We start from the raw sequence: 25,604 nt of genomic DNA on the forward strand, positions 1-25,604 counted from the left end.
AAATGTTTTGGCATTCAAAAGGAAGGGGCCCTGTGGTCAAAACGCCACAGGGCAGATTACATTGATACAAAAGAAGAAGATCTCACACTCTCTCTCTCAGGATTACAACAGGAGCTCACAGCTCTTGCATGCTCTTCAGTTCTGGTCTCTCACTCTGGACTCAATCCTGTGTGTGAGTGTTTTTGGATTTTGAAGGGAGTTCTCTCCTTGGCTCCAACGTCCAGCTGCCTTCATTAAGGCCTCATTCCTCCTTGGTACCTTTTCTCTCCAACAGTTACCTTGAGGGGCCAATCAATTCAAATCCTCCCGTTTGAATTGAGCCCCCTCAAGGCCAAGGTTGGGAGTCCAACCTTGCCATGGGCTGCTCCCCTTGGTTAGGTCTAAGGATGTCAAGGGTTGTCCTCCCCTTGACCCAAAAGAGGGTAAGGGTGTCCTCCTTGTTACCGATGTCGAGTCCAAGGGATGTTGATAGAAGAGGGGCGGACTGAGGTTCAGTCCCTTGTCAACGGGCCACCCGTTACAGGGGGGGGGGGGGAGGGAGAGGGGGGGGGCAGAGGGAAGGGGACGGGTGGTAAGGATGACCATAGCAGGAGGAGCGAGGGGGGGGGAGGGGGCAGGAGGAATCCAGGAGGAAGGAGGGGGGGTTGGAGAGGACGAGGGATTTGGGGGGGAAGGGGAGCGGAGGGGAGTAGGAGTGACCTCACACTCCCCCTGCTGATCAGGCTTGCTACAAAGAGAGGTCCTTGGTAGTAATTTATCTTCTCTATCAAAGGCAAGGATCAAGAGGATTATAGCGGGTTTAGTTTTTCCTTTGGTCAATGCCACTACGATGGGTTATTGAGAGACTAGACCACTTTTATGTTGGAGATTCCATTATGTAGAGAAGAGGAGCCATAAGAACCTTGTTTGGTACGACCAAGTCCGATCAGTCCCCAGCCATTCTACGTTTGGAAATACTCAAGAAGGTGTGAGGATCCTAAATGACCTCTACAAAAGGAGGATGTGAGACAAAAGTAATGCCTACTTTGCAAGAGCAAGCACTTAGTTATTGACAAGCTCTCCAAGCAAGAGAGAAGGCACTTTGACTTAAAATTACTTCCATTGGGAGGCTTAGGGAGTGCCAAATAGATTCATGGTAATTAGCTAGCACATATGAGGCCTAAGATTCAAACCGCAAAGGCCACGCGTGCAGTTAGTACTCATACCACTCTTCACGTACCCGATGGGGATGGAAACATGACAATGTAATGAGATAGTTCTTGGAGTATCTAAGAGATCAGATGCATTTGGATGCTCTAAGATATTGTAGATCGCCACCTCCTTCCACATTCAATTTTTCCAAGCTAACAAGCCCATGCGTTGGGCCGTGGTTATTCAAAATGAGGCTTGGGCCCACATTCTTTTGATTCACATAACCTATGATGAGAAGGTTGGAGCCCCTTTACATATACTCAGATGATTGAGGCCTTGAAAGCCTTTTCGGTATGAAAGTGTCGAAGAAGATGAACTCTCTCCCATCTTCTCTTGGCAATATTGGGACTTGATTGGCAATCTATACAGCCTTGCATTTCAAGAGATCTTTAATCTAAGACAAAGGCCCCCTTCTCTCCATTGCAAATAGATATGCCTAGTTTCCAAGGGGGGCCAAGTCCCAATAGAGACACATTACTTTCCCAGACAACCTACAATATCTAAGCAAGTTCTTGAGTTTGTGCTTTGTGCACCATCCTGCTGACATCATCCATGACACACAAACATGCTTTCTTCAAGCACAAATCATCCTAGGTAGCATCTTCACTTTCTAAGAGGCCACTAATTGGGCTCGCCAGAAGTCTCATCCCTTTGCAATCATTCTCTTGGACTTCAAGGACTATGATAGGGTGGATTGGGCCTTCTTGGAAGGTACCATGTGGTGACTAGGCTCAGTGGGGTCTTTGCACTATATGTAGGGGCAGATCCAATCAGCTATTTATTGTAGGCCACACAAAGGTGACCTTCTTTTTCACACATTCAATATGATAGAACTGCTCACTGGCCTCATTCTTGTTCCAATTCATAACAGACACCTTGGGTTATTTTCTCTGCTCACAGGCTAATGTACCTCTTGTTTCACCAATCGAAGGAACTTCTGAACGGCACTTACTTTTTTATGGAAGGCTCTTCAGCTACCCATATGGAGAGGGTGAGACTCTTACTTCATGTTTCTTGCCTTACATCTAAGGCTAGGATCAATTGCAACAAACAGCTTGTTTTTCTCAGACATAGAGGGATCTCTCATTTAGGGGAACACCCTTGGCTTTTGTTGGGTCCCCAAGGAGAGACCAGACACGATCGCGAATGCCAAGTTGGGATTCAGATCTCTGCAGAGGAGCAAGTATAGAGAGAGAGCACGGTCGCAGGGACATCTATTCTACGTAGAGATGGACTCCTTTGCCTTTGTGGTGAAATGAGAGACAGTTACAAGCCACAAGATTCATGAGGCCACTCCATCCTCCAGCCCCGACTTCTTGCTGAAGGACAGTTTTAGGGAGGATGTTGCCAGCATCACGACCTGCAACATCTCAGTAGAATGATGCTGATGATGCCCGGTAAATTTGAAGAGGGGCGGGGGGGGGGGGGTGTCACCACTCTTGTCAACATATGGCTGGACATTATTTACAACTTGTGTGGGATTTAGGAGCAAGGCACAGAGGGTTCCAGGAAGACCGTTGAGCAGTGTGAGCATATCTGCAAGGCTTGGCCAGCGAGGTGTCCAGTTTCTTTATTTTCAGGGATCAAGGAATCCATTGGTTTTGTAGCCCATCACCCTTGTTGGCACCTGCTCCTGGTTACCATAGGCAATAAACCAGGATGGCTGCAAGAAGACAGTCAGGTTTCTCTTTCAGTGCCTCACAGATGGCTGATCTTTGTATTAAAGCTTCAAAGAGAAGAGACTTCTTTTAGAAGGGGGGGGAGGGGGGACAAGGTGCATTATTTATGCTGCTATGTTTTGTGTCAAGATGAGTTATTTTAAATTTTGGTTTCTACAAAGAAAAGGCACACCAAATCCTCCACAGGGAAAGCCTGTGAGCCTCTAGATATTGGTGAACCGAGTCAGGATAGATTCCTATGAAATGTCATTGGTTTTGTAGCCCATCACCCTTGTTGGCACCTGCTCCTGGTTACCATAGGCAATAAACCAGGATGGCTGCAAGAAGACAGTCAGGTTTCTCTTTCAGTGCCTCACAGATGGCTGATCTTTGTATTAAAGCTTCAAAGAGAAGAGACTTCTTTTAGAAGGGGGGGGAGGGGGGACAAGGTGCATTATTTATGCTGCTATGTTTTGTGTCAAGATGAGTTATTTTAAATTTTGGTTTCTACAAAGGCAAGGCACACCAAATCCTCCACAGGGAAAGCCTGTGAGCCTCTAGATATTGGTGAACTGAGTCAGGATAGATTCCTATGAAATGTCATTGAAAATTTGAGAAATATTTGCCATTGGTCTCTAAACACAATAAAATCCAATCATGTGGCCTTGTATTATAGAGGAGAGCCGCCTTTGTATAAAATCCTTTAGGGTACCTTTCTAATTCATATTGATGTGGTGGCAAGAGCCATACCAAAATGGTCCTAAGCCGAATGCAAGCCAAAGACAATAGTTTGCACTCATAGCCAAGTGCCTTTCTAGGGGATTTGTTGGTAGCATTGCTGAGATGCAATATATTTGACACTTCTGGCAAATGAAATATCTCAAAATCTCCCTCGTGTTTTGTGGACCCTTCTTAAGTTAAAATACAGGTAGCTAGTTGTATAGATCGTACAGTTTTCTACGAAATTCCCAAGCCATCTGGTTCCCATATAAGTCAGCTCAAGAAATTGAAAGAGGGAGATAGCTTGGTCTCCCCTCATGAACTGTTGCGATTGCAATATTTAAGCTATACTCAATACTTGTTCTTAAAAATGCCTTTGATGTCACAGAGCATGTCTTTTAATTTTATGGGACCGAATCCAAGCAACAACACTAGAAATGAATGTATGTCCAAGAGAGACTCCAAGGAAAAATCCTTTGTGGAGTACTGCTGAGCTGTAGAAGAGACTTTATGACTCCATCAATGGCCTGCCTGAGTAGCCGATAACTAGCCATGGCTTTAGCATGCTGTTGATATAATGGAGGCTATAGAGTACAGTTCAACTGTAGAAGTTCAACTGTAGAAGAGACTTTAAGACTTAATGAAAGACCTGAGTAGCTGACAGCTAGCCATGCTTTAGCATCCTGTTGATATAATGGGGGCTGTAATGACCATTAAAAAGGCATGTTAAGGACTAGAACTCTATTAGTAGGCCTCTGAAATAGAGGTATCAGCTATGGAATTAGACAATTATCATCTGCTAATCGCTATGGGCTGTTGGGCTTTTCTGTACTCAAGGGACACAGATTATGGCCCCTGGTGGATAAACAATAGCCTCCTTCTACAGTGAATGCCACCTTTCCCCCCTTCCTTATCTTGCTAAAACACCAATGCAAAAAAAAAACACCCCTCAGAACAGATAGCGATCTACGTGTAGGATGAAGATGACAGCTCTTTGTTACATAGATACTTCTATGCCAAACATAGATCAATGAAATATCGAGGGATTGTAATTCAAAACCTGTCCTTTCGTAGCTTGAATGCAATGCGAGTTTCATACAGGTTGAAATCTTCCCAGCCAGAAGGATGCTCATAAATGCCGTAACTGTAAAATCCTGTGTTGCCACGAAGGAGAACAAATCTGTAAAAAGAACAATCCAGAGTGCAACTTGCATAAGTACAAATAATTGGTATCCTTTAATGATGTTATGATTCCTTCTTTCTATCATCAGTATCGTAGTTTCCTCTGTGTTGAGAAGCTCAACAAAGAAAAACTTTTAACCAGATGGCTAAGACTGCTTTGATGAATTGCAACATGTTGTACGCCAATTGATATCCAAAACTAATTCTGAGTGAATAATTTCATCTTATATATTATTTGCAAAGAAGCTCCATTTTAAGTGCTTTTATTTAGTTCTCATAGATTACACTCCACCCACTACTTGTACAAAACATTTAATGTTAGATGCACCTGCATGTTTCTCAATTGTATGACCAGGTTTTTTGTCCTGAATTTTACATAGTATTGTACATAAAAACTATAGTCAATATCAACAATTATTATCCCATTATTAATTCAAAGGCAAGCAAATATGAAAGAAAAAGTTGAAAACTGCAATAGCTTGTGCCAATCATCTGAGTTGAGACTATTAAGTTTTGCCTCTGCAGTAAAGGCACCCTTCAAGGAATGCATATACCTTGTTGGGGCTTTCATACTGGTGATAACACCTCACACATTTCTCCTCTATTTTGGTAAGCACCCATGGAACCTGTGGTAACATTCATAGGGAAGTACAAGGGAGGTCACTGTTTTGAAGGTAGTGAGGGAGGCCATGATTGTATTTGACCAAAAAAAGGAGAACAATACTAAAGGTAGTTCATGAGATAGATTGTAAAAAGGAATATGATGTAGCTGATGAGATTGAGCTCAAAAGATAGAGTCTAATAATCAGTCATGACATTCAAGATAGTGAGGGAGCTCACGATTGTATTTGATCGAGAAGAGGGTAACGATTTTAAAGGTCACTCATCAAATAGATTTTAACAAGGGGTCATGAGATTGAACTCATAGGATAGTTTGACAAGAGGTAGTGCTAGGGATGTACAAGGGAGGTCACCATGTTAAAGGTAGCGAGGGAGGCCATGATTGTATTTGACCAGAAAAAGAAGAACAATACTGAAGGTAGCTCATGAGATAGATTGTAAAAAGGATTATGATGTAGCTGATGAGATTGAGCTCGAAAGATAGAGTCTAATAATCGGTCACGACATTCAAGATAGTGAGGGAGCCATGATTGTATTTGATTGAGAAGATGGTAACGATTTTAAAGGTCACTCGTCAAATAGATTTTAACAAGGGGTCATGAGATTGACCTCATAGAATAGTTTGACAAGAGGTAGTGATGTAGCTCGTAATGTAGCTTTCATTCTTAACGTTGTGAAGCTTATTTACATAGCTTTTCCTCCACCACTACTAGTCAACTAGCTCTTCATTCTCTAGCATCGATCAAATACTCCTCATGTGTCACAACCTCTAAAGTCTACCAAGCTCTTGCTTAGCTGCAGCTTAACGTCCTTTGAGCCAATGTATCTAGGTACTAGTTGCCACATGTTAGTGGATTTTGGCACATCATACTAAAAATAACCTCTTGGCACACTATCCAAGATCTCCTAATCCTCTCAACCGAAGTTTCAACCCAATATCATCTACCTAAGATCCACTCCACAGAACCTCGCTTCTTTTAGGCAGCCTTGGATGATTGTTTGGCAGCAGGTGCTGTTAACCCTGTGGCAACAAGGGCCAAAGTGTAGTCTAGGGCAACAACGTGAGAGCCTTGTGTGTGTAGAGTAGCGGCTTCCTCTTGCTCCCGTTCATTCCTCCCTAGCCCTTTCCCTTGCTTATTCCTCCCCTCTCCTAGTCCCTACCCATCCTCTTCCTTCCTCTTCCTCCCCTCCCCTAGTCCCTATCCATCCTCTTCCTTCCTCTTCCTCCCCTTCCCTATTCCCTACCCAGCCTCCTCCCTCCTCTTCCTCCCCTCCCCTAGTCCCTACCCAGCTTCTTCCCACCTCTCCCCACCGACCCTCCCTTTCAGCCCCTTCCTCCCCTAGTGCAGGCTCTTCTTCGGTCCCTGACTCCCTACTTCCTTCTACCGGATCTCTCTCTTCAGGACCTCCATTTTCTGCACCCCTCCTTTACTCACCTTCTTACCCTCTTACCCCCTCATCCTTGTACCCCCTCTCCCCTTCACCCTCCACAGCGGAAGCAGTCCTGGCAGATAATCTGCGATTGAGAGATTTAGTTATGCAGTGCATGGAGACTTGCAGACTTCAGGGCGTTGCGATTCAGTCTCTCACAGCACAGATACACACACTGACTGATCAGCTATCGACAGTTGAGAGTCATAGATCTGATCAGGACTCCCATATTCGCCAGCTTCATACCAGAGATATTGATCGGGATATCCAGTTACGGACACATGCTGAGCGCATAGTGCAGCTGGAGACACGCATTCAGGAGCATGTTGTGGCATGCGATGATCGCCTCCAGCAGCTGCATGTAGCTCCTCCAGCTAGTGCAGCAGTTGAGGAGAGGTTGGCCACACTGCAGACAGAGGTACAGAAGACCTCAGAGTGGGTGGACGTTGTGCGTAGAGCCCCACAGGCCCAGCAGACCACTGTCTCTGAGACTATTGCCGAGAGTCAGCGGCGAGCTCAGAAGGCCCTCAACATCCGCATCCGCGGAGTTGAGCGATCAGATACGAGATCAGCCATGGATCAGGCGACAGATTTCATATCTGGGACACTCGGAGTTCAGGATCATGGCATAGTAGCTGCATATCGAGTGGGCCGGGATCCAGCACGGCACCAGCCACTTATCATCAGATTCAGAGATGCTGAGGCCCGTCTCGCAGCATTACGAAGGAGATCCAGATTGAGGGACCATCCACAGATTCACATGGATGAGGACCTTACAGCTCTTCAGTGGGAGGAGCATAGACGTCTCATTGCACAGAGGGATGTTGCCCGTCGTGAGGGCAAGTGGGCTGTGATCAGAGAGGGCAGACTTTTGATAGGAGCTATGCGATCTAGACCGGCTGGAGCCCACAGTTGACGACACGAGGCCTATGGGACACGTAGTCTGCCAGATAGCTTGAGTTTCGCAGTTTGGAACTGTAATGGTTCCCTCACAGCTCAGCCTGGCAACTTACGAGAGGCCTTTTTTGATCAGGACATCGTCTTCTTTACAGAGACCCATGAGAGCCCAGAGAGAGGCTTGCCGCAGGTGACAGGGTATGCCTGGGAGTCTGTCTTTCGACAGCAGACTAGACGATTAGGAGGAGTCAGAGGATCTGGCGGTGTGGCAGTTCTTTATAGAGAGCATCTCAGATCGATACTCACAGTCATGAGCAGAGACCATCGGGCCAGATATCTTTGGGTACGGATCAGGAGACCCCCCCTGAGAGACTTGTTTATTGCAGTATGCTACTTTCCCCCGAGGCAGTCTCGTTATGCCTCAGATGGACCAGGACAGTCACCTTTTGAGGATTTGTCAGCCGATGTATTGGAGTACTCACGCCGCGGAGAGGTCATCCTTTTAGGAGACTTCAACGCGAGGACATCAGACAGACAGGCAGAGATTTTGGACTTTGCTGAGGATCCAGTCTTAGTTCCAGCTGCCCCAGATGAGAGTTTTCCACGCTTATCTTCAGATAGAGGGGTAGAGGTGACAGATCAGGGACATCGCCTATTGGAGCTTCTCTCATCGCACGGCATGGTCATTTATAATGGACTTCGACAGTGGCCGCATTCATCCACAGCCACATGTTTTCCCTTCGCGGGTGGTGGCACGAGCGTCATTGATTACGTCTTGGGTCCCCCGACTTTAATCCCTTTTGTACATAACCTCACAGTCGACCCTTTTATGCCTTCAGCCGATCATGCACGTCTGCACTTTATTCTTACCCAGATTCCTCATGCCCCCCCTTCTAGACATCATGAGCGTCAGCCATACTATGAGGTTCATTTTGACCACCAGTTTGATGATATTTATAGCCAGCACCTGAGTGGTCTTCTCCGTCCGCACCTTCTCGATGCCCTACCCTCCACACAGGATTGGTGGGACCTTGTACATACCTCCATCATCTCAGCAGCCCACAAATCCTTCCCCGTCACTTGCCACACATCCAGTCCTCCACCAGTCGGTCTTGTGCCTTGTAATGGATGGTATGATGAGGAGTGTAAAGAACTCCGCAGGAAGCTTCGCCTTGAGACACAGGAGAAGTATCCCCTCCTCATTGAGACCAAGAAGAGTTACAAGCGTTTGGTGCGACGCAAAAAGTGCCAATTTCTAGCCCGGAATGAGGAGGAGCTGAGAAGTTTACTTTTCAGCTGTGATTCCAAGGAATTCTGGAAGAAATTCCTTCGCTTGAAATCTCAAACTCCTCTTACAGACCCGCAGGTTTGGCTTGCCTATACTTCCACTTTATATGATATTCCAGACCAGCCACAGATCGACTTATCCCATGTGCCTAGACCCACCTCCTCTGCCTTATTCTCATCCAATAGTGTCCGAGCAGCAGCTCATCGTTTGAAGACTGGGAGAGCTAAGGACCATGATGGATTGCAAGCGGAGTATGTAATCCATGGGATTGATGCCTTAGCTACAGTCCTCTCCCGTCTTTTTAACGAGTCCATTTGTACAGGTCTTCCACCTAGTTGGCTAGAAAATACCATAGTACCCATACACAAGTCGGGGGATCCTTTGGAGGCGTCGAACTACAGGACCATTATGATTGGCCATGTCATGGCCAAGATTTATGCGACCATTCTAGAAGGACATATAAATGACCATGCCGAGGCGACAGGCATGAGAGCTAGAGGGCAGGCAGGATTTCGTGCAGAGCACTCGACTCTAGATCATATCTTCACACTCAGGGCTTTGATTGAGGAGGCGAAGTCACGTAAGCAACGGCTCTATTGTTGCTTCGTGGACTTCAGAAAGGCATTTGACACTGTGCCGCGTTTCAGACTCTTCCAGCGACTCCGTGACTTGGGATTCAATGGGGAGATTCAATGGGCGATCATGGCCTTGTATGAGAGAGTCACAGGTAGAGTCAGGACACGAGCAGGGCTGTCGGGGGAAGTACGCAGTACGATAGGGGTGAAGCAGGGGTGTCCTTTGTCTCCGACACTCTTTGGTCTCTATATCGATGAGTTAGAGATGTACATACAGACGATGGGTGGTACAGGTTCTTTACTGGCAGGATCCACGATACCGATTCTCCTCTATGCAGATGACGTGGTTCTTATTTCTTCCTCCCAGCAGGGTTTACAGGCACATCTCCATGCACTCCACAGCTTTTGTCAGGAGAGAGGGTTGTCTGTAAACCTTGGGAAGACCAAAGTCATGGTCTTCAACACGTCATACCAGGTTTATAGGAGAGGCGAGCTCTCTTTCACATTTGATGGGCAGGAGGTGGAGCTAGTTAGGGAGTATACATATTTGGGTGCCACATTTAGAGGTCCAGTCTTCACCATGACGCATGCAGCACGAGATAGGATCAGTAGAGGGTATGCCGCCTTGGCTCTTCTCGAGAGGCAGTGTGCACAGTCACATTTTCAGCATCCCGACACGAAGTCCTTACTTTTCGATACGCTGGTGAGACCTGCAGTCATGTATGCTAGCCCCTTTTGGGTAGGAGATCTCAGGGTTGCAGATTGGAGACGAGTAGAGAGGTTACAGATCATCATGTTCTCCAGATTGATCAGAGCGAAGCCCACGGTACCGCATCAGATTACGTTCGCAGAGTTCGGAGCTACACCCCTAGCGCTAGATGCAGCATTTCAGTCAGTTACGTACTTGCATAGGATCAGGGCGCTCGGAGACTCAGCAGCAGGCAGAGCACGATTACCGTGGCTAGCACTGACATCCTCGCAGATGTTAGCGGAGAGAGGTCATACTTTTTGTTGGTACCACACACTCTCCACATGGCTCACCTCGCTGGGCTTGGATATGGATAGGCTGCCACCATTTCGATACAGCATAGATGCCCCTCGCCTCCCTCTCACTCGACATGAGCTCAGTCAGGTTATCAGGGCAGATTTGTTGCAGCTATACACGTTTCGCACTTGGGTTCATCCCACGGAGCTTCCTACGAAGATGGCCACATATCGTGACCATTTTCTCAGGATTTCAGAGGATGGCTTCATCATATCCCCAGGATATATCGGCGTTCATATGTCGCACTCACTCAGGATTGCCTTGGGCCAGCTCAGGGTATCTTCCCACAGATTAGACGTTGAGGCCGGCAGGATGCGTCGTACAGCTACCGGACATAGACCCAGGCGAGAGACTAGGATATGCCCTTGTTGCACTATGGGGGAGGTGGAGACTGAGGAGCACTTTGTTTGCAGATGCCCTTTATATTATGAGATCCGTGGCAGATTTCACTGTTTATTTGGGCACGGATTTGGACCTCTCTCTCGGATTATGGAGTATGAGGATCAGTATTGCTTAGCGTTGTTCATCAGGGAGATCACCAGATACAGAGAGAGATTCCTCAGAGAGCACCGTCGCATCCCTGCCAGAGACCTGGTTATTCATGAGGAGCAGGACGAGGCGCAGGACCATGAGCACAGAGATAGCCCATCTTGTCAGAGAGCACCGATGGTTCCACCCCGAGGATGTACATATGACATGATCCGGCAGCACCGCAGGATGATCTTAACAGAGGCCGTACCCGTCGCTTTATTTCTAGACGACGGAGGATGATGGCAGATTTTCGGAGGAGATTGCTCCATGGAGACTTGGCACCGCCAGCAGCCCATTTGACACTTGCCCAGATCTTCACACTCATGGCAGGAGGCATGGTCGATGGCCATGACTTCCATCATTTCTTTGGATCACAGACCCCTTAGGGAAGACGATGTTCCTCATATTCCATATTTTACATTTTGTATCTAGGCAATTTTGGTACTCTATTTCATTTCATTTTGTATCTAGGATTTTTGTAGCCATTTTTGGCATCTTAGCGGTATTACGATGAGGCCACCTAGTTGGCGCATCGTTGATGATGTATTTTCCTTTCGGATGATTTTGTGTCCCATAGGCCATGTATGGCCTTCCGTGGACCTTTAATAAAATTTCTTTCTTTCTTTCTTTCTTTCTACCCCGCTGCTGCTTGCCGTACGGCTGTACAGCCTCCTACCCTACTCCCTCTTCTCCGCTCCCTCTACCCGCCTGCCCTCTCTTCTCCGCCCTAGCCTCTATGCCCCACCCTCTCCGCCCTACCCTCTCCTCCCTAGCCCCTTCTTCCTCTCTGCCTACCCTCTCCTCCCCCTTCTCTAACCTCTCCTCCGAGTCTCCTCCTACACTCTCCCTACCCTCTCCTCCCGCTTCCCTCCTTACACCCTCTCCTCTCCCTACCTACTGCCCCCATCCTTCCCTTGCCCTCACTCTCTTCCTCCTGCTGCCCCCTTCTCCCTCTCCATCTCCCTCTCCCCTCCTGCTGCCCCTTCTCAACCTCACCCTCTCCCTCTCCCTCCCTGCTATCCTCTTCTTTCCTAGTAGGGCTCAAGCTTCCTCTGAGGCAAGAGGATGAGCTCTTAGACAGTGAGTTGGCAGATGATATGGCTGTTTTTTTTGGATGCCACTCCACAGACATTGAATTCATTCAAGACGGCATTGGATTTGTTTTGCATTGGGGCAGGTGCACACATAAACTGGAACAAATCCAATGGTTTTTGGATCAGTGATGAGGACACTCTAGTCTAGGGGATTGAATAGGGTTCACTTGGATTCAGAGGGGAGTCTCCATTAGGTATCTGGGATGCCAAGTTGGGGTGGGCATCTCTCCGACACAGCAATTCGCTCCTGTGTTGGAGAGTATCAGGAGGAAACTCATCTTTTGGACTTCAGCCAGACTTGACCTTGCATCCAGAGTTGTGGTTGTGAACCATGTCTTATTGGCCACTACCTGGTTTGTCGGCTCATTTTGGTGCAGATCTAGAGATTGTATTGCTCAGCTAATGAGACCTATCAGGAACTTCCTATGGAGTGGTTTAGATGGCACCTCAGATGTTGTAGCCAGGGTGGCTTGGGAGATCCTCATTCTCCCCACATGAGAAGGAGTTCTCAATATTATTAATCCGAACTTGCAGTGTATGGCCTTACTGTGCAAGTTTGTAGTACGTGGATTGATGTCTGGGCAGGAGCCTTGGAAGGATTTTTTCTCACGCAGCGTTCAATCTTGTGCCCCTTCTCATGGGGGAGATTGGTTGGACAACAGAGATGGATCTTTACTTCAGTCCATCTCAAATCTCCCTCTTCCCCTCTCATATTTTGAAGGCTTGGGGCTGCTTCAGAAACACACTTCGCAGAGTTCCACCCAACTCTCGTGAAGAAATTCATAGACAGCCAGTCATGTGGAATGACTCAATTTTGGATGATCATGGCAGGCCACTTGGAGTGTCACATTATATGCAGTGGTCTAGATGGGAGAGGGGACCTACCTTTATGGTAGGCACTTGGCAAGACTTTATGAGACTTTTAGAGGATCAGAGACTTTTAGCAGTTGGCCACCTCAGAGGGAGTGCACTCAGGATACAACAGATACAAGCAGCCATTCCGCCAGAGTGGATTGATACAGATGACATGGTGCTTACAGAGTCCACTTGGTGGGGAGCATTTTCAAGCACGGTCATTCCGTTACAGATCATTGCATTGCGGGATGCACATGAGGATACCCTTGTCTTTGATGTTCAGTCGGGAGACAAACTTGTCAGATCTTCTGATGATATTCTTTTGGAGGTTGCTTTTCAGCTTGTCAAGATTGCAGGATTCATGGAGTGGGGTAGGGACTCACAGTGGTATCTTGACCCTGATCCTATTCTCCTTGTGCCAAGGTCTTGGAGACTCTGGCTGTATGGTGGTTTCCCTATTAGGTTCTTGTAGTGTGGGACCTAGGGAAGTGGGAATGGATTGATGAGGGGCATTGAGAGAAGAGCTTCCCCTTCTTTCGCTACACAGTTAGAAATGCCCGGAGATTTCATCTTAGTAGTAGAGGTTGGAGGCCCTCCAGAGCGCCACATTGGGATAGTTTTCAGATTTCCGCAGTTGTGCGGAAGAACTTTTGGCGTAGGCTCTAGAAATCCCTCAAGAATAGGAAGATCACTCTTTTCTTTTGGCTTTCTATTCATGGAGGGATTGTAGTGAACCTATGGAGATCTAGGTTCGGGGATGACCCTACTTGTCTTTGTTGTCACATGGCAGTTGAGTCAGTATAGCATTACCTTTGGGAGTGCAGACAAGCGAGGACGATCTAGAAAGGTGTTGCTAGGATTTTCAGCATCTTTCATACAGCACCTTTCTATATGACCTGGGGTTCAGTGGCTTTGTTATCTCTTACTGGCCCTCATGTGTTTTTCGAGGGACATGATCCAGATCCAACTTTCATTGTACGACGACACTCAGTGGAGTCGTGTTCCCTCCAGGATGTTCCCTTCACTCCTTTTAGAGCTACTCATGCCTCAGTAGACACGTCTTGGGAGATTTTGGCTAGCATTGCAGCTTGGCATATTTGGAGAGCCAGATGTACAGAGGCGATGGAGAGTATCTAGGTTCACCCTTCCCAGACTATGGCCAGTATTTGGACTGACACAGTACACGCTCTGATGGCCATTTGGGCGAGCATGTAGGGATCCTCCAGAGTAGCCACAGCTAGGAGAGTTACTTTTTTCAGAGTATGGAGAGGATCTCCCTTCTTCTCTGAGTCTCCTTCAGGGTTGAGATGGCATTTTCAGCCTCCTCCTTGGATCTTTATTAGCTCATTTTGAGCTGTTTTTTTCCTCATGCATTGCATGATGTACTCCCGCATTTGAGCTTGCTCTCGCGGTTTTCTTTCATACTTAATGAAGTAATTTTCTTGAAAAAAGAAAAGATCTACTTTCCATGCTTTAGCCTACACCTCTCACCGGAATACGACCTGTGGACCTATGCTACACTTGTGAACACCTATGCTACAACGAGCAACGACATGACTGTAGGTGACCAACACCCTTGAAACCTGTACATGGGAGGAAAAGAGAATGTTTTGGTGCCATTGCCAGGGAGATTAGCGCCTGAAGCGAAAATGGAGCACGTGTTTGCATGTGTGAAAAAGAACCCCCTTCGAAAAACCATTCAAGACACATCCCTCAAGGCAAAGGAGTGAAAATTTGCTTTCAAGTGGTACAAAAGGATAATGTTGCCTTACATAATCACATTAATATACTAAAAACCCAAAATTAACCCTTAGTCCCCCCACATCCTATAAAAGAAACACCAACCCCCCCTCACTTATTTTCCCACACTCTTCCAAGCCACTTCCATTTCCAAATTCCGTGAAGCCTCCTTATTTTTTGTCTACCTCTATTTTCCGTCCTCTAACTTTCGCCCACCATTTTCACCGCCACTACCACCACTTTTTTTGTCAGCGCCTCCCCCCCCCCCTACCACCACTTTTGCTGTCAACCCCCTCCACCTCCATCTCCACCTCCCATCATCTTCCTTTCCACCACCTCCACCTTACACTATCGTGTTCTAGCATGCCCTTACCCTTGCACTTCCTCCTCCTCCTCCCTCCCTCCTCCTCCCTCCCTCCCTCCCCCGTCCTTCCTCCCTCCTCCTCCTTCCTCCTCCCTCCTCCTCCCTCGTTCCTCCTCCTCAACCCTTACCCCTCGAATCCGCAGAGGGGACTAGCTCTCCACCCCTCAACCCTGGACTCCTCCTAAACCCTGCAACCCTCTCTGAACCCTAGAACTCCTAGATAGCTCTCTCAACCCTGTCGCCTTTTCTAACCTTGCAATCCCCTTCTAAACCCTTGAACTCCCGTGGAAGGGAGAGCCTCCATTAATCATTGTGATCCAACACTCTTTCTCATCCATGCTTTAGCCTACACCTCTCACCGGAATACGACTTGAGGACCTGTGCTACACTTATAAACACCTATGCTACAACGAGCAACGACATGACTATAGGTGACCAATACCCTCGGAACCTGCACATGGGAGAAAAAGAGGCAATGTTTTGGCGCCGTTGTTGGGGAGGTTAGCGCCTGAAGCGAAAGCGGAGCACGTGTTTGCATGTGTGAAAAAGAACCCCCTTCGAAAAACCATTCAAGACACATCCCTCAAGGCAAAGGAGTGAAAAAATGCTTCCAAGTGGTGCAAAAGGATAATGTTATCTTACATAATCACATTAATACATTAAACACCCAAAATTAACCCTTTATCCCTCCATATCTTATAAAAGAAACACCAACCCCCCTTTACTTATCTTTCCACACTTTTCCAAGCCACTTCCATCTCCAAATTCCGTGAGGCCTCCTTATTTTTTGTCTACCTCTATTTTCTGTCCTCCAACTTTCGCCCACCAATTTTTCCGTCAGCCCCTCCCCCTCCACCACCCCTTTTGTTGTCAGCCCCTCTCCATCTCCATCTCCACCTCCACCTCCCATCATCTTCCTCCCCACCACCTCCACATTTTTTGTCCATCCCCCATCTCCCCCACCCAAGGTAATCATCCTTTCTCCCTCCACCTCGATCACCCTCCACTCCACCATCTCTCTACCTCTCTCTATACCCCATCTCCTTACACTCCATTTCCCCTTGCCCTCCATCTCCCCACCTCTCTCTACCCTCCTTCACCCCCCACCCCTCTCCACCCTTCCCCTCCCACCCCCCTTCCACCACCCCACTCTCCCCCCTCCCACTTCACCATCTCTCTACTTCTGTCTACACACCATCTCCTTACACTCCATTTTCCCTTTCCCCCCATCTTCCCACCCCTCTCCACTCCTCCTTCCTTCACCCCCCACCACTCTCTACCCTTCCTCCCCCCACCCCCCTTCCACCACCACCCTTGCCCCCCCCCCCCCCCCCCCCCCCCTTTTTTCCCACCACCCCCCACACCCATCCCCACCCCTCTCCACCCTTCCCCCACCTCTCCACCAACAGCCCCCCCCCCCCCCCCCCCCTGCCCCCCCCTACCCACCTCCCCCACTCCACCACCACCACCCCCCCGCCCCCTTCTCCACCCAGCTATGTCCAGTCACTTAGTGAGGGGATAACATGGTCACAAGGATGACACAAGTCAGGGAACGACATGGTCACAAGGATGACACAAGTCAAGGGATGACATGGTCACAAGGATGACACAAGTCATGGCGATTAAATAGTCATAAGGATGACACAAGTCATGGCGATGACATGGTCACAAGATGACACAAGTCATGGAGAGGACATGGTCACCAGGATGGCATAGTCATATGGGGACAAAGGAGGACATATCACCCAAGCACATGGTCATGCATCAAGGGACTTCATGTCGCGCAGTCACGCTCTGCCAACCTCTGCAGACCTGACTCATTGATGGCATAGATGTTTCATCTGGCAGTGCCTTGTCAGATATAGGGTGGCTGCAAGCGGTGCACATGGAAGTAGTTACAACGCACTAACTCGGCACAAGCTAGCCGTTGCAGGAGACATGAAGAGACTCAGCGGTGGGGTGACTTAGGATGAGGAGACAACCAATGGGAGAGAGGGAGGGGATTTCCCATCTGAAAGGCAAGGGTGACGAGGGGAGATAAGGGGGATGGGGATTCATTCATCATTGTACATGGATTGAGAGTGAGAAGGAGAGAAACTAGAGCTACGAGCTCGCCTGTTGCATTGTTATGGTGTATTGCTTTTGTGGATGAGTGATCTCTGATCTCTGTTTTGGAGAGACTAGTGTATGAGGATCCCTTCATTCTATGATACGCACTTGCTCGCGTTATGCTCTTGTCTACCGCTTTCTCCGTTATCTGTCATTAGCGTTGTTCCTTCTTATCTCCTTTCTGGGTTTGTTCTTCCTGTTCTAGCACTCAGCACTCCATAGCACCTTCGACTAGTGTTGTGTCATAGGTTCACACATCACGCAGTGTAGTGCAGCCGAGGTAGAGCTGTGTCATAGGTCTACGCATCACCCACTTCATGCTTCTCACATCAGTGGCCTTAGGCCTCCAGTAACACCTCCGGAAGTGAGTGGACCTCCCCCTCAGATAGTTTATGGCAATCAACTGCTGGTGTTGAGTAGCAGGAGTGAAGTGGCATTTGAGGGTCCTGGAGGGGAGAGTTCTTATGCCGAGTAGTTCTGATACCCTTGAAGGAGCTAGTGAGAGAACTAGAAGGTACTTGAGGAGAGTGGAGAGACGACTTCCTGCCGACTAGACTCGATATAAAAAGCATTATGTGAGACGGAAGTTTGTAAAGTATTCAAAACGAGCACAAAGTGAACCCATTGGAGCAATGGCAAGAGCAAGTAACTTCATCGAAACTCTCATCGATCTAGACCAACAAGATCCCTGGTGGTTAGATCGGGACTCTGGAGAAGAGGAAGTACAAAGCGGAGAGTAGGTGAAGGAGGAAAGTACAAAGGACGAGGGCTCCTCAGGAGTTCTTCAAGGTCAAGACAGCACCTCTTCTCCTCTTGCAACGATGTCATCAATAACCACTTCAATGAGAGTAGTGCCTACTTCAGCACCGCACTTGACATCCAGTGGTCAAGCTACTATTTCGTCTATCCCGCACCATTTCAGGTGGGGAAAAAAAAACTATTTTTTGTCCATACGGACCTGTCCGTACGTTTGCCTGACAGTGTTGGGAGTCCGTGCGACTTGTCGGAAGGTGATTTCGAGTAGTTTTCGGCTGTTTTTCGGCGTATTTGCTCAGATCTGGACCCTTTTCAGCTCTAGCCTCTCCTGAGTGTGTTCCAGCAGCTCCAGGCGTCTCCATACTTCTCCAAGCTCTTCCCTACACGTGTATTGTGTTCAGAAGTACTCCCGATAGCTTCATTCAGCTCCAAGTAGCTCACTTCAGCTCCTTTGTCATCTGCAGCTTGCCCACACAGTCAGTGGACTGTTTTGCAGGTGGTTCCGGCCAAGGTGCGCTTTCAATAAGTGTTTCAAGCTGTGTATTTCGCTTCGGGACTGTTTTTGCAGCCCATACTCTTGCACTCTCAGGTGCATTTGCGGATACCCTGCATTGTTGGGTGCATTTGGAGTTACTTTACAGTTGTGGATGCCTTTGAGCTCCAGTGGATGCATTTGAGCACTCGTGGGTGCGCTATTTCAGATTTGGGTTGTGCATTTTCAATTTGGGATTGCACTTCAGATTGCAGCAGAGTGTAGTGATTGGTTTATGCCATTTTTACAGTGATTGCGTTGTGCAGTCAGTGGCATTTAAGAGCAGCTAGTCGTACTTTGTATTTGCAGCCAAGCATTTGTTTGGGATTTGCAGGCACATTTGCAGCCAGTTGCACTTTTGGGACTTGCAGTTCTTTTTGCAGGTACATTTGCAACTTGTGGGTATCCCATTTTGCATCGTGTCGACTCTTTCCGATAGTTTTGGCAATTTGTCCGAGGGTGACAAGCTGGATGGACCAAACTATGCCTTGTGGTCATTCATGCTTAAGAACATCTTGGTTGGTAAGGGCTTGTGGGATATTGTCAGTGGGGATGAGGTGAGGCTAGCAGGCTCATCTACATCTAGCACAGCTTTTTCGGGTCAAACATCAGACTGCTACATCCCCTCGTGCTAGTCCCATAGCATCAATGGAGGAGCAGAAGAAGTTTGACCGCCACAGTGCCCAAGCAATGTTTTTGATTGCCACAAATGTGAAGAGGCACATTATGACGACTATCAAGTCGTGCAAGAATGCAAAGGCAACATGGGAAAGATTGGCAAACATGTATCATGTTAAGAATGAGGCAAGGGCCATTGCCTTGATAAATCAGCTCAAGGATCTCGAGATGCAAGAAGGCCAGGCCATCACTAATCATATTGCCAGGATCACTGATCTACGTGATCAACTCAGTACTGATGAGGAAATAGAAGACAAGAAGCTCGTTTCGATTACTCTCAATAGCTTAGCACCCTCATATGGCACATTCATCACTTCATTGACCATTGTTCTCAGGGCAGCCCCACTCTCGTTCAATGAGTTGGTTGGGCTTTTATTGCAAGAAGAGGAGAGAGGCTCAAATTTTGTCAAAGCCTCTCGTCAGGGTGAGCAAGCGCTTGCCATGGGTGGAAAGGGCAAATTTCAGAAAAAGTTTGAGCAAAAACACAGCCATACAACTCAACCAAAGGAGGGGAATGCAACTAATTCAAGCAAAAATAAGAAAAAGGTTAAATGCAACTATTGCAAGAAGCCAAGACATTGCATCGCAAAGTGTCATAAAATGATTGCCAATGAAAAGAAAAGACAAAGGAACAGCTCTAGCAGTAATTTTGTTACCCCCACTGAAACTCGTGCTTCGGATGCACATGGTGAAGCTCATCTTGCCCAAGGTGATAGAGATTTTGTGTTTGCTGCATTTAGTGAGAAGATGGATGCTAGGGGGGATTTGAATGTTCAAAATCAGTAAAGGGATGCTTCCCTTGTTGCAAGTGATACATGGTATATCGACAATGGTGCTACTAAGCACATGATTCCTCGCCAGGAGTGGTTTGAGAGCATCACACCTGTTCATGGCAGACAGGTTACATGTGCCAATGATGCTTCTCAAGACATCATCGGAGTTGGGCACATTCCCATTCAGCTTGATAATGGGAAAGTTAAGTATATCCGAGATGTTTGGTATGTTCCAGATTTGAGGCAAAATCTGATTTCAGTTTCAAACATTGCCCATGATCAACATATGTTGGTCGGATTTCAGGATAACCAATGTAGGATCAAGGATCCAAAGAAAGGGTATGAGGTTGTAGCAATAGGCACATATGACATAGGCTTATATAAGCTTGATGCTCAACCTTATGATCAGAGAAATTGGGTGTAGCAAACACTTCCCAGGCTGATTTATGGCATGCCAAGTTTGGACATGTCCATCACACGGCAGTCCTACTTGTACAACAATAATATGACTCAGGGAATGCCAAAATTGCAGCAACCAGCAAATGAAGTGTGTGAGGGGTGTGCACTTGGCAAATTGCATCACTTGCCATTCAGTAAACAAGGCAAGAATTGGGTCAAGGCAACCAGAGTGTTGCAGATAGTGCACAGTGATGTATGTGGCCCCATGACTATTCCCACGCATAGAGGAGCAAGGTACTTTGTGACCTTTATAGATGACTTCTCCAAGTTCACATGGCTTTTTCTCATAAAGGAAAAATCTGAGGTGTTCTATTGGTTTCAGGAGTTCAAAGCTATGGCTAAGAATCAAACCAATTCTAGAATTGAAACACTCAACTCTGATAGAGGGGGAGAGTACATGTTACATGCATTCCAAGGATTTTTGAAGCAACATGGGATTAAACATCACTTGACATGCCCTTACACATCATAAGCATAATCCAATCCCAGAGAGGAAGAATCGTCTTCTCATGGAGATGACGAGATGCATGCTAAAACTCAAGAGAGTCTCAAAGGCTTTTTGGGGAGAAGCAGTGGTGACAGCCACTTATATTCAGAACAGATGCCCTACCAAAGCTTTGGTTAATGTGACTCCATTTGAGGCTTTGTATGGCTTTAAGCCAAAGATTAGTCATTTCAGAGTTTTTGGCTCAATGGCATATGCTTTGGTTCTAGATGCACATCAGACAAAGCTTGATGACAAGAGTGTCAAATGCATTTTCGTGGGGTATAGCACTGAAAGCAAGGGATTTAGGCTTTATAATCCTGCTACGAGGAAGGTAATAATCAACAAAGATGTTCTCTTTGCTGAGAATGAGTGCATGCAGCCCGCTAGCGCAGACTTGCCACCATATGATGACACCCCTTTGGACATCATCCAATTTGAGGATGATGAGATGGAGTGTCTTGATGCTTCCCCTTCTACTTCTCATAGTTCAAATGGCTTGCCACATGTTGAGGATGGCTCTTCCTCAAATGTTTTAGATTTGCAGCCAATTAATGAGAATAGACAGGCTCATGTTTGGAGGCATTATCAACATCGTGAGGCCACTAAAGATGTCGATTCAACCCCGAGTGGTACAACAGAGAAATCTATTCCACGTTGGGCAAGGTTGACCATTCAAGATGCTAAGGATCAGCCTACTTTGGAGAAAACCAGGGCCAGCACTCAGAAAATTTAGAAAAAGGTCAATTTTGCTTTGATGACCTCGGTGATGGAAGCTGAAAATGAGCCTCATAGCTTCAAGGACGCTCAGCATAATCCAGCATGGCAGAAAGCTATGGAAGCTAAGATTAAATCCATTGAGAAGAATGCCACATGGGACTTGGTTGATGCGCCCATTGGGAAAAATATGGTTGGCACGAAATGGATTTATAAGGTGAAATACCATTCAGATGGCACAGTTGAGAAATACAAAGCCCGTTTGGTTGCCAAGGGGTATGCACAAGAGGAGGGGATAGATTATGAGGAGACTTTTGCTCCAATGGCCAAGATGACCACCATTCGTTCTGTCATCTCTCTTGCTGTGTTTTATGGTTGGTCAGTGTACCAAATGGATGTCAAGACCGCTTTCCTCAATGGAGATCTTAAAGAGGAGGTCTATGTACATCAGCCCCAAGGTTTTAAGGTGAAAGGACAAGAGCACAAGGTATGCAAGCTCAGGAAGGCTCTATATGGGACTGAAGCAAGCACCTCGTGCGTGGTATCAGAAGATACATCAGTTTTTTATGTCCCAGGGCTTCGTAAACACTCATACAGAGCCAAATCTGTATGTTATGCAGCAAAAATCAGAATTGGTCATGTTGGTACTATATGTGGATGACATCATACTCACTGGCAGTGATTTGTAGCAAATTACAGCAGTGCAGTCCACTTAATGTCACAACTTTGACATGACAGATTTGGGCCTATTGCATTATTGTCTTGGCATTGAGTTTTGGCAGACCCGTGATGGGATTTCTATGTCATAGACAAAGTATTCGAAGGGGTTGTTGCAGAAATTTAAAATGGAGAATTGTAAGCTTGTGGCTACTCCATTGGAAAAGGGACTCAAGCTGAGTAAGCATGATGCTGCTAAAAAGTTTGATGGCACTTTGTACAGGCAGTTGGTTGGCAGTTTGATATATCTATGCTCCACACTGCCTGATATTACCTACGCCACAGGGCTTTTGAGCCAATTCATGCATTGTCCCACGATCACACATTGGAATGCAGCAAAGAGGGTTCTCAGATATGTCCATGGCACTCTCTCTCTTGGCTTGCATCATGCTTCAGATTGTGATCTAAAGCTGAGTGGTTTCACCGACTCAGATTGGTCAGGGGACATTGACGACAGACGGTCCACTACTGGCTATTGCTTCTCATTGGGTTCAGCCTGTATCTCATGGCTCAGTAAGAAGCAAGAGCGAGTCTCTCTTTCCTCTAGTGAAGCAGAGTACAAAGCTGCAAATTCAGCCACTACGGAGTTAATGTGGTTAAGGAAGCTTTTGCATGACTTGCATCATGCACAGGATGGCGAAGCAAACTCTATCTTCTGTGACAGCCAGAGTTGCATTGCCATAGCCAATAATCCTGTCTTTCATGCTCGCATGAAACACATTGAAAATCATTATCATTATGTATGGGATTGTATTTCTGATGGCCTCGTTGATCTCATCTATTGTCCATCTGAGGACAATGTGGCAGATATCTTCACCAAAGCCCTGTCAACATATCTTTTCTTACAACATCGATATGGCTATGGGGATCAAAGACATTCTCACAATGTCAAGGGGGGTTGTGAAGTGATTCACAATGACATTGTTTTCATGTACTCCCATAGGTTGCATATCCATTTGGATGAATTTGTGCAACCATGGTACTTTAGGTACTGTAGGGTACACCTGAGACGTTTCCAGGTTACTTTCAGCCATATCTTAAGGGGGGATTTGTAAAACATTACAAAGATATGGTGTTGTAGACATAAAGTCAACCCTATGGTTGACCAATAGTACTTGGGTACTATATATACCAAGTACTTGTATTGTTTCATTTGAACATTTCTATTGGAGCTTTCTTGTGTGTGCACTCTTGCTCACTTGTGTTCACAACCTGTCTCCACTTTGTTCCTACACTCATATCTACATTCAATCCATGGTACATTGGTTTTCTTTCCATAGACAGAGAGATGGGGCGTGGTAGTATCAACACACTTCCTCACTTTTCTCACTCTCTCTCTAGACACACACTCTCTCTAGAGACCTTTTTCTCAATTTCTCTCTCTAGACGTACTCTCTCTCTAGATGCACTTTCTCTAGAGAACTTTTCTCACTTTCTCTCTCTAGAAAAAATTCAATTTCTCTCTCTAAACGCACTCTTTCACTAGACATACACTCTCTCTAGAGACACTTTTCTCACGTTCTCTCTCTAGATGCACTTTCTTTGGAGAACTTTCCTCACTTTCTCTCTCAAGATGCACTCTCTCTCTAGAGACCTTTTCTCACTTTCTCTCTCTAAACACACACTCTCTCTAGATGCACTCTTTCTCTAGAGACCTTTTTCTCACTTTCTCTCTCTAGATGCACTTTCTCTCGAGAACTTCACTTTCTCTCTATAGATACACTCTCTCTCTAGAGACTTTTTCTCTCTCTCTCTAAACGCACTCTTTCTCTTATAACCCATTTAGTGTGAAGTGCTCTCTGTACACGGCTGCCTAGGATGTATTGAAGATCATAAACCTTGTTTTACCAAGGTTGAACTTCATACATGTCAAGAAATATGGGATAATATTAGATGAGCCTATTAGTGCAAAGACCTTATGAACTGTATGCAGCAGAGATAGCTGCTGAAGAGAAGAGGAATTTGAAAACAAGGATTGAGGAATTATCTGCCAAAGCTCAGCAGATAAGAGGAAAAATGTTTCAAGTCTTACGATAACATCAAGTTAGTTGATTATGAGGAAGATTTGAAGCAGTGTGTCTTGTAGAAAGTATGAAGTGCATCCAATAGCCATTGGAGGCCCTCTACTGAGGATGAGACTAGGACCACATCACCTGCGTATAGAAGGATCTGGAGCAAGGATCTGGCTAGAGAGCAGCCAGACCCCCCCTAGAGTCCTAATGAAAGTCTTGAGCTCCATCTATATTTAGGCCAAACAAGGTTGGTGATAATGGACAACCTTGTTTGACCCCAATATTGCTCATAATCTCTTGTCTCCACCTTGCACTTGTCTGAATGCTGAAAGAGACTCTCTCATAAAGTGCCATGACTACCCAAATGATCTCCTGATCATACCCCGGGACTCCTGCAGACGTCTGATGAGACTTCTCAGCACTGTGTCAAAAGCTTTGCCGAAGTAGACAATGCAACAATAAACCCTCTGTCTCAGTGACTTGGCCTCCTCAATGACACCTCTGAGTGTGAGTATGTGATGAAGGTCCCGTGATCTCCAAAAGCCCGCCTATCCCATAGCTCTAAGTCTTTGAAGCTCTGCAAATTGTTTAACCTCTGTGTTGAGCATTGATGCATAGATCTTGGATGTAGCATGTCCATAGCATGTGGAATCATAATGGTCTTGTAGTTTTCTAGGCTCCTTGGATCCCCTGCCTTGTGAATGAGAGTGATGGTGTTAAGGGTCCATGTGTGAGGGAAACTGGTGCAAACATCTTTGCTAAGATTGGGGCTGAAGTATTTATTCCATATGCAATGAACTCAGGCCCTCATGATCTTTCAGTCGACCATTGTGAAGCTTCAGGGCTCCATGTTCTTTGATCACTGTATTCAGATTAGTGTAGCTATGGAGTGCTTTGTTTTTGTTCTGAGGTATTTGCTTACTTGATAGAAAAATATTTATTTTCAAGTATAAATTTTTATGGAAGGATTTTTTTTCAAGAAATTCATCGATAACAGTCTCACATTCATCCATCTTTCCCTCTAGATATGAAGGTAATAACGATTATACATGTCAAAGAGAAAACATATTTACACTACAAACTGAGCAATTGCATTGAAAGCCCCCGCCCCCCCCCAAACACACATTCACACCCTACCTCACCCCAAAAAAAATAAAAAATAAAAAGGGTAGAAT

The 25,604-nt window shown here is 46.5% G+C and overlaps 1 protein-coding gene across 1 annotated transcript in view; it reads right to left on the reverse strand.

The window, feature by feature from the left end:
• Positions 1-25,604, reverse strand: part of LOC147898336 (rhamnogalacturonate lyase B-like) — a 298,485-nt gene that overhangs the window by 253,794 nt on the left and 19,087 nt on the right. Inside the window, exon 6 of the mRNA XM_087379149.1 lies at positions 4,630-4,749. Coding sequence (XP_087235275.1) covers positions 4,630-4,749 — 120 coding nt within the window. The remainder of the gene's footprint in view (positions 1-4,629; positions 4,750-25,604) is intronic.

The sequence above is a fragment of the Dipteris shenzhenensis genome, chromosome 9, assembly GCF_047967505.1.
Source record: "Dipteris shenzhenensis isolate YYH24624 ecotype China chromosome 9, Dip_SZ_1.0, whole genome shotgun sequence".
NCBI classification, from domain to species: domain Eukaryota; kingdom Viridiplantae; phylum Streptophyta; class Polypodiopsida; order Gleicheniales; family Dipteridaceae; genus Dipteris; species Dipteris shenzhenensis.